This window comes from Echeneis naucrates, chromosome 17 (genome assembly GCF_900963305.1).
Source record: "Echeneis naucrates chromosome 17, fEcheNa1.1, whole genome shotgun sequence".
Taxonomy (NCBI): Eukaryota; Metazoa; Chordata; class Actinopteri; order Carangiformes; family Echeneidae; genus Echeneis; species Echeneis naucrates.
The window spans coordinates 11,344,911-11,359,671 of record NC_042527.1 but is presented as its reverse complement, the minus strand read 5'-3'; the positions used below and the strand labels follow the sequence as shown (position 1 = coordinate 11,359,671).

General features: G+C 41.1%; 1 protein-coding gene across 2 annotated transcripts; it reads left to right on the top strand.

Annotated features, from left to right (window-relative positions):
• The first annotated feature begins 2,872 nt into the window (after positions 1 to 2,872).
• On the top strand, positions 2,873 to 13,771 carry rc3h1b (ring finger and CCCH-type domains 1b). 2 transcript variants are annotated; one of them, XM_029524015.1, is made up of 19 exons: positions 2,873 to 3,103; positions 3,994 to 4,114; positions 5,324 to 5,563; positions 5,696 to 5,871; positions 6,131 to 6,331; positions 6,507 to 6,639; positions 6,760 to 6,878; positions 7,159 to 7,271; positions 7,406 to 7,651; positions 7,900 to 8,111; positions 8,233 to 8,636; positions 8,740 to 8,898; positions 9,071 to 9,226; positions 9,586 to 9,808; positions 10,530 to 10,620; positions 10,739 to 10,835; positions 11,221 to 11,445; positions 11,564 to 11,664; positions 11,750 to 13,771. In XM_029524015.1, the coding sequence occupies exons 1-19, from the start codon at positions 2,873 to 2,875 to the stop codon at positions 11,904 to 11,906; spliced, it is 3,405 nt and encodes a 1,134-aa protein (XP_029379875.1). In that variant the 3' UTR covers positions 11,907 to 13,771. The 2 variants fall into 2 exon arrangements, with proteins under 2 accessions (XP_029379875.1, XP_029379874.1); XM_029524014.1 differs by having other exon boundaries at positions 10,527 to 10,620; positions 11,750 to 11,906.
• Positions 13,772 to 14,761: the final 990 nt, after the last annotated feature.

The window sequence follows — 14,761 nt, the reverse complement described above, 5'->3', positions numbered from 1 at the left end:
AAAAAATACTTATCTGATATTCAACCTCAAAATTTGTTTATATCTTACGAGGGCTGTTGTAGATATGCAAAATACCTTGTTAAAGACCACGTAACAACACAATTAATGTAATTAACAAAATTAGCCTGATAGAACATTTACACTTAACATCATACTTGGTTATGCAAAAGGACTTAAACCAATAGACTCAATGAATAGCGTACCTGGGCAGGTGGACTGTTCAGTGAAGATGGCGTCCTTTAAATGCCAATTTTAGCGTCGATCATCGTGACAGAGTTGCCACAAATTGCAGTTTCTCTGCACAAAATTTAAGTTACTATCCACACCGATGCACGCGCCAGCCGGTGAGCAGTCACAGCGCGCATCCTCAGGTCGGTTGGCAGGAATATGAGAGAAGATGGGGCAAGTTTCCCCTTCGGTTGAGGGAAAAATAAAAACCAAGTAAGGTTTCTCACTTCAGGGACTTGTCCCGACCCTGATGTTCCGCTTCCACCGGCTGCCTACATCAGCTCCCTGCTCCCTCAGAGGGCCAGCCGGCGGTCTCTCAGTCGTTATCGGTCCGGTAATCCCTTCAGAAATCAGAGGGATTAGACAAAAATGGAATAAAAAAAATGCCTGCTTTAATTTCGTCCTTGCCTCGCGAACCCGCTGCCGAGTGAAGCTCCCTGTTGCGTAAGTAGCGAGTAATGAGCCAATGGAAATAAGGAGAAATAAAGGAAACTCACACCTCTCAATGGGCTTCAGTCTAATTGAGTCATCCACAGTGTAAAATGTTTGTTGTTTCCGGTAATAGAGGTAGATAATAGACGTTGATGTTTATTATTATTATTATTATTATTATTATTTTAAAGAATTCAAGTCAAATCTTGCATCGTAACCGACTAATTCTTATTTGTCAACACAGCTGATCCCTCCCTCAGTCTAAATTCATCCCACCTCTCTCTCTCTCTACCTCAGCTACCCAACGCACACACACACACACACACACAAATGGAGTCTAACTGGGACAACGTCCTGCCAGTTACCACAGTCCCCAGATGTGATCAGATTTAGGCAGATGCTGCTCAGTTTTGTGTTGTTGCTGTGTGTGTGCTTCGGCGACAGCAGATGGCGCCGTTGGCCTGTACGCACCCACACACACATGCACACTCACACACGCACACGCACGCGCGCACACGCACACACACACACACACACACACACACACACGTCTTTCCCCCAGCTAGCTGTAACCGGCTAGCGAGTCTGTTGTCGAGTTGACACCCTCCCCAAACCTCGGCAGCAGCTAAGCTGCACAGTCGACATGGCAAGAAAATATCGCAACGATTTTCTGAAAATGGATGAAAATCTTCCGAGTCTTTTGGAATGAGTGAGTACATCCGGCAGCGATGATGTTTATATCCCAATGGAAGAAAAAATTTGAAGTTGCACGTCTTGTTTTAGTTAAATTAATGACGCATAGTATGGTTAGTTGTTGCTAACACGATAGGCAGCTAGCTAACAAGCTACGTGCTGCCACAGGGAGGAGTATTTCTTCGCTAGCCTGTTAGCCTTCAGGAGTATTTGTGTTAGCTGCTTTTCGCATTGTTACCAAAAACGCCATCCAACCATCATACTGGATATTTAGTCAGAAATCGTGCTGGAATTAGCGCGTCCGCGCCTAAATAAATACATTTTAAAGCAGTTGGATTGCTCTGGACTTTCGGTTGCTGGCGTTACATAATCTCGTAGTTTTCAAGTCAAGCGGCTCCACTCTCCAGTGTCACTGTGGCTCACCTCAAGATATAATTTTCTTGACTAATTTACGAGAATGAAAGTACTGTTTTTGGTATTGTGACCGATTCATAGTCACGACAATATTCCGAATAACGACGATGTCATTACAAACCGACGATAGGGTGTCGGATCAGTTTGTTATTTGTGTTAAACAAATTACGTTTCCTCGCTAGCCAGCCTAGCAAACCTAGCCACCCATAGCTTAGCTTGCTAAAAGTAAGCTAACGTTATGTACAATCAGCCAGCTGAGCTCGCAACATTGCAATCATTAGCGGGTGTAAACTTCGACATTTACACTGTTATGTTCACGTTAGATGCCCCCATCGCGGAAAAGATGAGTTAAATTTGTTTTCGTTTTGTCAAAATGTAATATAATGTTGCCGAACTCTGTTAGCAACCGTTAGCTGCATAACAAGTTAGCGAAGGAGGACTTGGTTGTTAGCCTGTTCAGGACCCTTTGTCCATAGTCATAGTGTTCACCAGCTCCTCTAACTAGGCCAGATAGCAGTTGTTTTGATTCTTGTCCGTCTTTCGTTTTGTCACTACCAAAGGAAGATTCCGTGTTGTCACGTCTCATTTCCTTTTCATTGGTTTTGCGTTACGGGTAAACAATGCGCTTAGCCGAAGCCAAGTAAAATCTAGTTAGTAAATTAGTCATGTTTGATTTTATACCAGTATCGGCATTATCATCCGGAAACCTGCTTTTGCCATCTCAGTGTGTTCTGAGCACTTCTCAAACAAAGATGATCTCATACCAAAACACATCCATGATTTACAACGTAGCCTCGTTTCTATACCGCTGAAATTTAAGAACAATTGGCATGTAAGGCCATATCGTGTCTTGCAGGCAGTTTTTTGAAAGTGGACTAACAAATTCAACTAACAGCGACTTTTTTTTTCTTCTTCACAGTATTCATCGCGCGATGTGAGCCAAAATCCACAATGTGTGAGGACATTTAAGAACGATTGAGTTCGAAAGAAAAAAATCTTGATTCCAGTGGAATCTTCCATATATTATATTATTATTATTATATTTTTTTCCTTCTGTGTAAAAGTTACGTATATTTACACACACTCTTCCCATCAACATATAACCATGCCAGTGCAAGCACCACAATGGACAGAGTTCCTGCTGTGCCCAATCTGCACACAGACATTTGAGGAGACTGTTCGTAGGCCCATCAGTTTGGGCTGTGGACACACTGTCTGCAAGATGTGCCTGAACAAGTTGCACCGTAAGGCCTGTCCTTTTGACCAGACAGCCATCAGCACAGATATTGAGCAGCTACCTGTCAACACAGCCCTGTTGCAGCTGGTGGGAGGCCAGGTAAGACACATTTCTGGTTATTTCTACACATGCTTGGCATTTCATATTAATGATTAATAACAGCCTTAAGATGTATTTTCACGTCTAGTAAAAGATGCCTATATTAGTGATACAGCATTGAGATACTGTATTATTAGACAATTACAGTATTAGAACACCATGCACAGGCTATTACATGATTTGCAGCCAGCTTGGAGATTCCTTTCCTGAGTCACACTGGAGTCATTGAGCAATTTCTTAAATTCTTTTGGTTTCCTGAGTGCACTCGATAAAGTTATATATTTCTCAGTCAGTATTTGACAAACAGGTTGAAGCACAGCTAATGGTGTTTTGGTTTTGTCAGCCAGGTTTCCAACACTTCTGCATCTCCATGGTTAGCATGTCTATTATGACTATTGTCTGTCTTGTGTCTTAGTAGGTTTATAGGTATGTTTGTGTTCATTCGGGAATGGGGAGTAAAAAATTACCCATAGGATATAAATAGGAGGAAGTAAAAAAGGAAGAAAGCATGAAATTGAAGCACTGTCTGCTGCCTGAATTGCATTAAACAGTCTAAAGTGGGGATGGTACAGTTAGTTTTGATAGTTGCGTTGTCAGCCAAGATAAATGCAGTTCAACAAACCACAAAAACACAACAAGAGAGAGGGAAAAGGATGAAAAAATTCATCGAGGCCCTGAGAAAACGCATTTTAGTTCTCTGATGAGATAGAAATTGGTTTCTAAAAAACAGCTCAGCAGTTTTGTTCATCCTATGAACAATATAAAGGAGGATTGTTCTTCAGCTAATATATAGGATAATAGAAAAAATGTGGGTGTGTTCCATTACACACAACCATACTTTGTTGTGCCACAATTGTAGTCAAAGCTTCCCGCACTGTCTTCTACCACAGGTTCCTAAGGCTCAGCCAGTTGCCTTGATTACCAGTCCAGAGGACTCACAGCATTATGAGGAGGCCAGGCAGTGTGTGGAGGAGCTGGCCCTCTACCTCAAGCCCCTCAGCAACACTCGAGGTACCTAAATACACAAGAAATCTCTTTTGACTTTACACGTTTATTATGATTCATTTACACTCTTGTAGCCTTAACATTTCTGTTATGGAGGCCATTTTCAACTTGGGAAAAGTAAAAATAAAAAGTAAACTTGGACTTCTAATAGATTCAGATATGAGAAGCCTGTTGCTAGGTGACTGCTACTGACGTGACCTGGTTCCTTTTTCAAAAATAATGTTTGAGTTTGTTTTTCAGAATGTTAATGTCATGCTGGAAAAAACAAAAAGGGAGGTAACAGCAGTCATGCTTGTAATTTCCAATCAGACCAATGTTTTTTAGCTGTCTGAAAGTTCCCTCTTATAAATTTATATATAACATCACATGCTGTTAAATAGATTTTTCTCGGTTCAACACATCACTTACAAATAGAAGAATATAATCAGAAGTTGAATAAATACTGATATTTATATAGTTTTATCATATATTATTGTAATACTCATGTAATTTGAGTAAACATATTTTTGGAGAAGTAAGGAAGCTATATATTTGATGTCTAATTATAAATTGAAGAATATTGTTAAAAGTTTGTGTCAGCTTGTTTGAGTTGCAGTCTTGCCATTTTTCTGTCTGTTAAACAGTGGCATGTCATTAAAAAAAGGAAAAGCAGAACTTCCTTTTCTCCTGGCTATTTGTGTTAAATTGTTCTTCTAAATATAGTTACAGGGGTATGATATGGCAGCTTTAAAAGTAATGCATTATGGTATGTTTATTGATTTAAAAAAAAAAAAAGTTACAAGATGCTTAAAAAGTATTGGAGTGTGATATCAATGTCGCTGGAAAGATGTACCTTTTTATTTATTTTGTTTATATGGTGTAAATATAGTATGAGCATTGGATGTGTAACTTTAAGGAATTACTTTGATCATTGGCTATGTTAATGGTTAAAAATGCAATATGATGCTTGTAAATGTTGACGTTACAAAGTTCTTCTTGAAACAAATAAGGAATTTTTCTCAGCCCAAATTTTGAGAAGCATGAGGTGTTTTTTTTTTTTTTTTTTTTTTTTGGGGGGGGCTTTTAATTGAGGTTTTCTTTTGTGTTTGTGTTGTAGTGTGACTTTAAACTGACAAGCTGTTTTTTGTAATTGGTTTTCCACCACTGATGCATGTAATAGATGTTTCTATATTTAGTCCCTTGATCAACCAAAGGTTTTATCTAATCACGAACCAGGTGTGGGTTTGAGCAGCACAGCCCAGAGCATGTTGAGTCGACCCATGCAGAGGAAACTTGTAACTCTGGTCCACTGCCAGCTGGTGGAAGAGGAGGGCCGCGTTAGAGCCATGAGAGCTGCCCGTTCTCTGGGTGAGCGAACTGTCACTGAACTGATCCTGCAGCACCAGAATCCACAGCAGCTATCCTCCAATCTATGGGCTGCTGTCCGTGCACGAGGATGTCAATTTCTTGGCCCAGGTAAATATGTTTTCCTGTAACTGAGTGAAACAAGGCTAAATGCAGTCCATATTCTCTTAGTAAGTTCTGGCCTCTTGGGCTTTTAGGCAGTCAACAGCTCTTCATGACTTTTATTTGTTTATTCTCCCCCAGCCATGCAGGAGGAAGCTCTAAAGTTGGTTCTTCTCGCGCTAGAAGATGGCTCTGCTCTTTCCAGAAAGGTGTTAGTTCTCTTTGTTGTCCAGAGGCTTGAGCCACGTTTCCCACAGGCCTCTAAAACTAGCATAGGCCATGTGGTACAGCTTCTCTACAGGGCCTCCTGCTTCAAGGTACGTATGTCTGAGAGCTAGTGAAAATATTTGCTAGTTTGGTGCTTTTGGTCACATTATGTTGCGCCCTAGTAGACACATTTGCCTCATTGTCAGAGATACCCCAATTATGCAGAAATATCTGTACTTTAAAAATGGTTTTATTTCCTCTCTTTTTAAGCTTTAATGAGTATACAATGTAAAAATTGATATATTTGAAGCAAAATCAGACTGGAGGAAATTAGAAATGTAACCACCTACTTATTCTCTGGCTGTCCAGGTGACCAAACGCGATGAAGATTCCTCTCTGATGCAGTTGAAGGAGGAGTTTCGTACTTACGAGGCACTACGACGGGAGCATGACTCTCAGATTGTTCAGATTGCTATGGAGGGAGGGCTGCGCATCGCACCCGACCAATGGTCTTCTCTCTTATATGGAGATCAATCTCACAAGTCACACATGCAGTCGATCATAGATAAGGTGTGTGAGGAAAGTAAATGTTTTGGTTTTTGTACATATGGTACATATTTTACAAATAATGACCGATGTATTCTACTGTGTGTACCAAAGACTGCTCCTTCACTATATACAAAAAAAACTGTTATTCATGAATCTACCAAAACACTAACTTTTCATCTTTCTGCATCTGGCATAGCTGCAGACCCCAGCGTCTTTTGCCCAGAGTGTCCAGGAGTTGACGATTGCATTGCAGAGGACTGGTGACCCAGCTAATCTCAACCGGCTGCGGCCCCACCTTGAACTACTGGCCAACATTGATCCCAGTCCTGGTAAGAAACAGATTTTCCCAAGACATTGCACCCTGTGTACAGAATTTAAAATATTTCTATGTGCAAACCTTTGAGTAGTCATATTAAATGTTTTTTCTCTCTCTCTCAACATTCATCCAGATGCACCACCCCCTACATGGGAGCAGCTTGAGAAGGGGTTGGTTGCAGTGAAGACGGTTGTGCATGGCCTGGTGGACTTCATCCAGAACCACAGCAAGAAAGGAGCTGATCCTCAACAAGTCAGTTTCTCTATTTGAACCCGAAAAGAGCTGTACTACTGTCCATTTGGCCATTATTTCCAAAGGCTTGTTATGGTAGCGATTGGTGCTCGAACATCATGCTCAATTACTCACTTAACTCTGAGGTGTTTGGGAATTAATGTTGTGACAATTCGGCAGTGTCATCCTCAATTTTAATGCTAATGACACATTATTACTAGTTCCATAAATGATATTTTACCATGACACAAAAGGTTGAATGCGTCTCTGTTTCTGCTAACACCCAAATGTCTCTCTTTAGCCTCCTCAACACAGCAAGTACAAGACATACATGTGTCGTGACATGAAGCTGAAAGGAGGCTGTCCACGTGGAGCCAGTTGCACCTTTGCTCATTCTCAGGAAGAACTGGAGAAGTGAGTGTGATAAAGATCAACATGAACATTTTATTAAATATTTAAACTGTATAATTTGAGACCCCTTCTCTCTTTATTCACAAGCACCAGAGAATTTCTTAATAATACTTGTACATTTGTCCTGTGCTTGTCAGGTATCGAAAAATGAACAAGCGTCTGGCAGCTCGCCTCCCTGGCCCAGGAGGGCTCATGTCGGATGAGGGCCTTCCTCTTGATGTAGCAGTGACCCGGAAGCCTTCGCCTCTCCCAAACGGCAGTGTTGCACCCTCTTTGCCCCAGCTCATTGCACGTGGCACAGAAACAGTTCCATACGAACTGTTGCGTAAACCTGTCAAAATGGATGGAGGAAGTCCCAGTGCCCCCGGATCACCACCTGATGTGTGAGTAAAAGTACTCACTATTCTTTCTACTTTATTGTAGTTGGCAGCTTAAGAACAAGCCCAGTGTGCCAACAAGTCCACAGATTTTTATTCTGATTGATCCCAAGTCGTTACAATATATTTCTTCTCTCTAATGATTCATGGAATTGAATAAAATGGCCTAAAACAGTTTATTTTAGAAGGACCGTCTGATATGTAGCATTGATCATATTTAACGTTTAATCATGATCTGAAACTCTTCCCTGTAGCCTTGACTCTGTGCCGAAACCCGGTATGCCTTTGCCACCTCATGCAATGGGCCACCCAAGGATGCCAGCTGACCACCTGTCTGGTGTGAAGCACATGCCTGTGGTACCTAGAAGCTCTCCAGTGTACCCACAGCCACAGCTCACTGAGATGTGCTATGATACTCGCCCACCACCTTCAGCTTCTCAGTATGAGCATCCACAGTATGCTACAGGTAAGGGTTTAGGAAATTGAGTAATTGTATGTGACACCTGTATATTTGTTGGGACCTGTATATGTATTTTTATTTTAAATAAATTAAAATGGTAGTGTTAAGTGTGCATTTTATTTCTCAGGGTACCCCTATCAGCAGCCACCGCAGTATGTTCCTCGGGATTACATCCGAAATGCTCCTCCCCCCAATGAATCAGCACCCCCTTACCAGGACTCCTACCCAAGTTATGGCCCTCCAGAGCGCCCGTACCAGGCCCCTCACTCTGGCCCAACCTTCTCCTACCCACACCCTTCCCACTATGACCGAGGTCGCCATGGGACCTACACACCACCTCCCCCACAGCCTTACCCATCTCAGAGGGATACACTGGTCAGAATGAGTCCTGCACCTTTGGATGTTCCCCCACCATCAGCAGCGCAGGCTAACTCACTGTACCATCAGGAGCCCAGTGCTCGGGATAGATACCCCCCAGATGGCTACTATCAGCAAGGTCCTCAGGCTCCACCCATGAGGGTTTATGGCAGGGTTAGTATATTTTAGAGTGATTTTAATTTTAATTGTTTTTCTTTACCTCATTCTAATGTTATGGTAAATACAAAGCACTAACCAACATTTCTGTGTGTCTCAGGGCCCTTCATATAGTGGTCCTCAGCCCAGCCTGGACTATCTGCACCGACGCAGACAGGAGCTGTTATCCCAGCTGGAGGAAAGGAAGGTCATCTCCCCTCCGCCATTTGCTGCCTCTCCCACTCTATCTCATACCTTCCCGAGTGACTACCCTCCTGAGGTTAGCACAGAGTCAATTTTATGTTATTAAGGCTGGTCCGGAATGGAGCATTAAATTGTTAGATCTGAGAAAGGACTCGATGATTTAAGATGTAGAAAGAAGTACTGCTTGCCTGTGTATGCACATCTTTACTGGTAACAGCACTTTTTCTCTAAATATTTTGTGTTTACAGTATGGCGAGGAGAACTCCAAAACCAATGTGAAATGCAGAGAGCATGACTTTACGCTGCAATACTCTCCATGGTCCTGTGAAACCATTGGCTCCTACATTGGCACAAAGGATGCCAAACCCAAAGATAGTATGGTTCCTGCTACCATGGAGATGATGGTGAGTTCAGATGGATAACTTTATAGCCATATTCAGTATATCCTGTGTAGACAATAAGGCAAAGAAAATGTTGTCATACTTTATGATTCTGGCTACGATGACAAGACATTGCAGTCCAATTTCAGTCAAACAATATGTATAGCTTTAATCATTGTTTTTTTTTTTTTTTTTAACAAGATTAGTATCCTTTTTGTTCATTGTTTATCTTCATTTCACAAACAAAAAACATGTTTCTATAACCATAGTGTATATAGTTTGAAAAGATGGTGCTTATGCACCATATTTAGATCTCATCATACAATAATGCACTAAACCTCTTCTCTTTATCTTTACCCTTTCCTCTCCCTCTTGTTTTTCAGAATGCAGAGGCGAAAGGCCTGAGGGAACCATCGCTGGAAGCTCCTCGGAGGGGTGCGGAAGTCAAGGACGATGACCCCATTATCCCATTTGGCCCTCAGCCCACTGTTTCACGCTTTGGTGCCATCTCCCGCACCTCAAAGACAGGCTACCAGACCACTGGCCCAGTGCAGGCTATGGCCTCCACTCCCCAGAACCAAAACTCTAAACATATGGCCATGCCAGGTAAGAAACCATGTTCACGTCAATTTTGAGCCTCATCCAAAAATGAAAGCATGACTTTCATTCATTGCTCAGTTAGAATAGTGAGTTGGACAGAATAGCAGCTAGTGGGTTATTAACATAATCAACTTAACATTATTGTTATTTGCTGCCATCAAATAAATAGAAGTAAAAATAGAAGTCTAGCTGATTGCCAGGATAGTTCTGCCCCATTTTTTTCATCAAAGTCATGAACAAATATTGAAACCTGCTTTGACATATTGGAAAGCAGAACGTTTTCTCTGCTGGACAGAGAAACAAACTTGGTGCTCCACCAGTACCAGTGCCAGGCTCAAGTTGATCATTACTACACTCTCTGGCTTGGCTCCAGTTCAGTTAGAAAAATGCAGCCTGTGCAGTGCTCTAATCCCCATATAATTTCTGGAATCCAGCTGACACAGAGGTATTTGTCTTCCTGCATTCCTAACTATATGTTCAGGTAGAGTGGGATATTGCTTGCATTGGCAAGACTTAATTTTATTCATGAGTGGTCTAAAATTTTCACATTGAGAGATTATTCTCTGTCATGTTTTTATCGAAGTGATTTCTTCAAATTTTCAGACTAAAAGAGTGATAACATGATATTTATATACTCAATAAAAAATTTTTTTTATTGTTTTTGTTCAAACTGACTATTCCATGTTTGACATGAAAACGTCTGATTTTTGCCCTCTTGCCACAGCAGAATACACATATGGAAGCCATGGAGGATGGGGTGGAACCTCATACCACTCCCACCAGACTGCCATCTCCTCTCAGGGACACTTCAGCGAGCGGTGAGGCCTGGGTTTGCGTTTCCTTTTGTCTTTTTACTCTAGGAAAATATCAGAAGTACAAGTTTTAAAAGTGAACTAAGCAGTTATGCAAATTTCTCAATGTGTGTCAAATTCACAGCCTACCAATGGCAGCTCAAGACAGAGAGCAGTTAAAAATTGAGCTGCAGCAGGTCAACCAGCAGATCACCCAACAGACCCAGATGCACAGCATGGAGGTGTGTATGATAATTGGACCTGCAAAGGCTTGCAAAATACAGAAAATGACTGGATCAATTCTTCATTTCAAAATTTTTTTAAATACCCACATTTAAAAAAATGCATAATGTATTTAAACCAGAACATTAGCCCATCTTTAATGCAAATATAGTGCCGCAGGACTATTGTACTGTGAATGTTGGCATTTTTCTTTTCTTGATCTTAGTGCTGCTCTCATTTTCTATAATTTTAGCAAAGAATAAAACCATTGTCAGTATTGAAAGATAGCCAATACTGAAACACCCAAAGAAAAATGTTTTCTATTTTATGCTATCTATTTTGATGATTGCCATAGTTGCTTTAATCGTACACCCATCCCCCTCACTCTCTGTTTCATTTTTACAGGCTGCCAGTAATTCTTTACTCCTGCAGAGAGAGGCCAGTGCATTGGCAGGTCAGCCTGTGCAGCCCAGTCAGGGCCAGGCGGCAGCTGCAGCAGCAACCCAGCAGCAACAGCCCAAGTGGCCAGCAGGGGGAGCAAGTGCAACAGCTGTCTCCAGCGAGCAGCTAAGCTTGGAGCTCCACCATGTGGAGAGAGAGATCGGGAAGAGAACCCGTGAAATGGCTCTGGTAAGAGATGGCACTATGCATGCTGGCAAAACAAGTGTATTGTTTTCTGTAAGAACCAATTCAGCCTTCTAGCCTTTTATAACAGTAACTCAGCATATTTCCTCCATTTCCACACCAGGAAAACCAAGTAGTGCTTGATGTTCAGTACAAGATGAAACCTGCAGAGAATGGACAACCAGAGCACAAGACTCAGCTTGAAGAAATCACCCTGGCTCTTGGGTAAATAAACACAAAGTCATTACAAGTTCCAATAATAAGACTGCCATTTTCTGCTCATCACTTGGGTGCCTTGTCCCCCTTTCAGGGAGGTGTCAAATGGCTCCAACAGTCTGCAAGAAAGTGCAGTGGGCGGGTCCATGCTGTCACTGACCAATAAGACATCGGCGTTGAGCCTGTGTTCTGATCCAGGTGCCACTGGTTCAGAGATGCAGAAGAATGGTGTTGTCCATTCCTGCTCTTAAGCAGTACACACACACACACACACACACACACACACACACACACACACACACACACACACACACACACTCTTAAGATGCTCGATTGAAAAGCATGCACAGGCACACATACACCCATTCTATTTAGAAGATGAGCAGTATCTGCCGTGATATGAATTTTCTTTCTTTTTGTTCTGTGAATGAGCTTTTTTTAATGACCTTTCTTGCCTGGAAACCAGGGCACATGATAACATTTCTTGTGTGCGTTCTTTTTTTGTTTGTTTGTTTGTTTATTTTTGTAATGGGGTTATTGATAAACAAGGCTCACAATAGTTATACCAGGAAGAGGAAATGGTGGTGATGTTGACAGTGTAATGGTAACTTCATCTAAAATGGATAGATTCCACTCTTAATAATTTAGTCATAGTCAACATTTGATTGACTTATTCCACGCAAGGGTTCGATTTTTGTTTAGTTGTCTTTCTATACACATAAATGAACGGTTAGCTACAGAGGAGCTGATTAAGCACCATTGCCTCACTGAGGAACTGCTCTTTGTACAATCTGATGTGTGAAGGTGTCGTAACAGCTGAGGTGTTTCGCTTGGTACTCACCCCCAGAATCGTATTAAAAAAAAAATTAAAAATAAAATTTGGTTGCCCAGATGTAGATGGTCTGACGAGGGAAAAAGCAGAATTGTTCCAGCAGTATTCAGCCAAACAGAGATGTTTTAGACATCATTTTTGCACCACTCGCACTTCCTCACCTGCCACGTGAAGTATGATTTTTTTTTTTTTTTTTTTATATATGCATTTTATGAGCTTATCATTTCATTGTTTCATACTTGTAAACAATATATTCTTTATTTAACTGAAGCATTCTGTTTTAAAGATTGCAACAAGTCTTTTTGATATGGCGCTTTCCACAAGTTTTCGATAAGGGAACTCAATAGTGCTTCTCTGGGTTATGATATGGCCTGATGTGGTTTGGTTACAATACCTTGCGCCATTGCTCCCAAGAGCTGCTTTCAGTCTTTGCTGTGTATGTTGTGAAAAATTTCATGGCATGCTCAAAAATCAGCTAATTTTTGGTTCTATTCTGGAGTCATTGCACACCATCTGCTTTGAGAGTAGATTGGTCCACTGCAAGAGTCAAGAGAGTATCAACTTGATTTGATAACATCAGAATAAAGAAATTAGTAAGGATTTCCCTCATCAGAGCTTCTCTTCTGGCCACACAAAAGGCCTCCCCATTGGGATTATCTTGTCATTTGTTCTCCTAACTTCTATGAAGTTGCCTTCCCTTGTGTGTTTTTGTTGATTTGTTTTATTTTTCCTGCTTTACGTTATTACGATTTTGGGGGAGGGTAAAGCCTACCGAGTGAAGGCACCTTTAGCTGAACTGGGTGTGTACCTTTCTCTCTGTCTTCAAATGTCTGAATTTGGATTTAAGCCCAGACTTGTCATTTGTCCTCTCAGAGAAGTCACTGGCCCTTGTAGTGTTTTTAACTACAGAATACATTGGAAATCATGTTTACACCTAAGAGGTAATAGTTGTTGGCTATTGAAGTGTGAAAAAAAAAATAAACCATAAAATTGATCATTTATTATTGTACTACATATATTTAAGCACCTTCATTGGTAAGTGGTAAGGGTGGGCAATATATCTAATATAGATGATATATCACATCTTTATCCATGTGAGATTCAGTAAACGAAAAATATCCAAGTTTAAATTGTCAGGCCATTCTGACATCGGCATGGATATGGATTACACTTTAGCATTTAACCCTGTGGCTCTTTCCTGAGTGCGTGTGTGTGATGTAGGTGAGATATTTGTATTTCTGTAGCTGGAGCGAGGGAAAAAAAAAAAAAAAAAACGTGAAGTGCCAAAGCAAGTTTTATCTGTGTTGGGAAATTGTGAATTAGGATGGAGCCAGCCAGAATTGGTTCAGAAGTCCTACAGCATCAGAACACACTGCCTTATGTCACTTCACTGATTTGACTCGCATGCGTGATCACAGACACACACACTCGGAGGGAGGGAGGGAGGGAGGGAGAGAGAGAGAGAGGAATTGGGGTACCTTCTGTGTTTCATCCATAAAATCCACATAATGTACACCGTTCATTGGATTTATGCTATGATCACATAGCTGTAGTTTTTATATCTGTGTCATGTTCAGATTGAGTCTAGATGCAGTGACTATTGTGAACTGGGTGGCTGTGTGTGTAAACAATGTCAATGTCTCTGTCGACAGATGCTTTTCCTGTCTAGTTTTCCTGGGCATTGCACACACAGAAAAATTGGTCGCTCTAAGCTGTTAATACTGGCACTGAGAAACTCAAGCAGATGCCCTGCGCATGCCACACAGGCACTGTTTTTTCAGACTTAAAGGTTAAATGTCTCTGGTTTAGGGTCAAAATTAATTATTTGTGATATCCCCCTTTTTTGTATGCATGTTTAAAATTCTTCCAATAGAAACCACTTGCTAGTAAACACTGAATGTTTTAATACAGAAAAAGTTGTCAGGGAATAGAAATATGCTGTTTTGATTTTATGCATCACAGGATATGACTTTTTGAACATTTATGAAACTAGATTTCTAAACACCGAAGTATATAATGTACTGTAGTATAACCTAAAAATACTGCGGGTCATATTACCCAGACCTAGAAAGTAGCACAATCTTGTGTTGAATTAATCACATTTTTCTCCTCATACAACAAAACAGGATGTCATTATCACCACCATTGCCACTATTGTTGCTCTTTCTCCATCATGTAAATTGTTTACTGTTGATGCTCCACATGGAGCTCTTTGCCTTCTGTAAACAGTCAACATGATTGACAATAATTTGAGAGCTCTGCTGAGAGTGAGTG

Bases quoted from the DNA above. Each gene is read 5' to 3' on its own strand.
- rc3h1b (XM_029524014.1), top strand. From the start codon at position 2,873: ATGCCAGTGCAAGCACCACAATGGACAGAGTTCCTGCTGTGCCCAATC. The intron at 9,227-9,585 runs GTGAGTTCAGAT...CTTGTTTTTCAG, and splicing joins CTGCTACCATGGAGATGATG to AATGCAGAGGCGAAAGGCCT. The intron at 11,665-11,749 runs GTAAATAAACAC...TCCCCCTTTCAG, and splicing joins GAAATCACCCTGGCTCTTGG to GGAGGTGTCAAATGGCTCCA.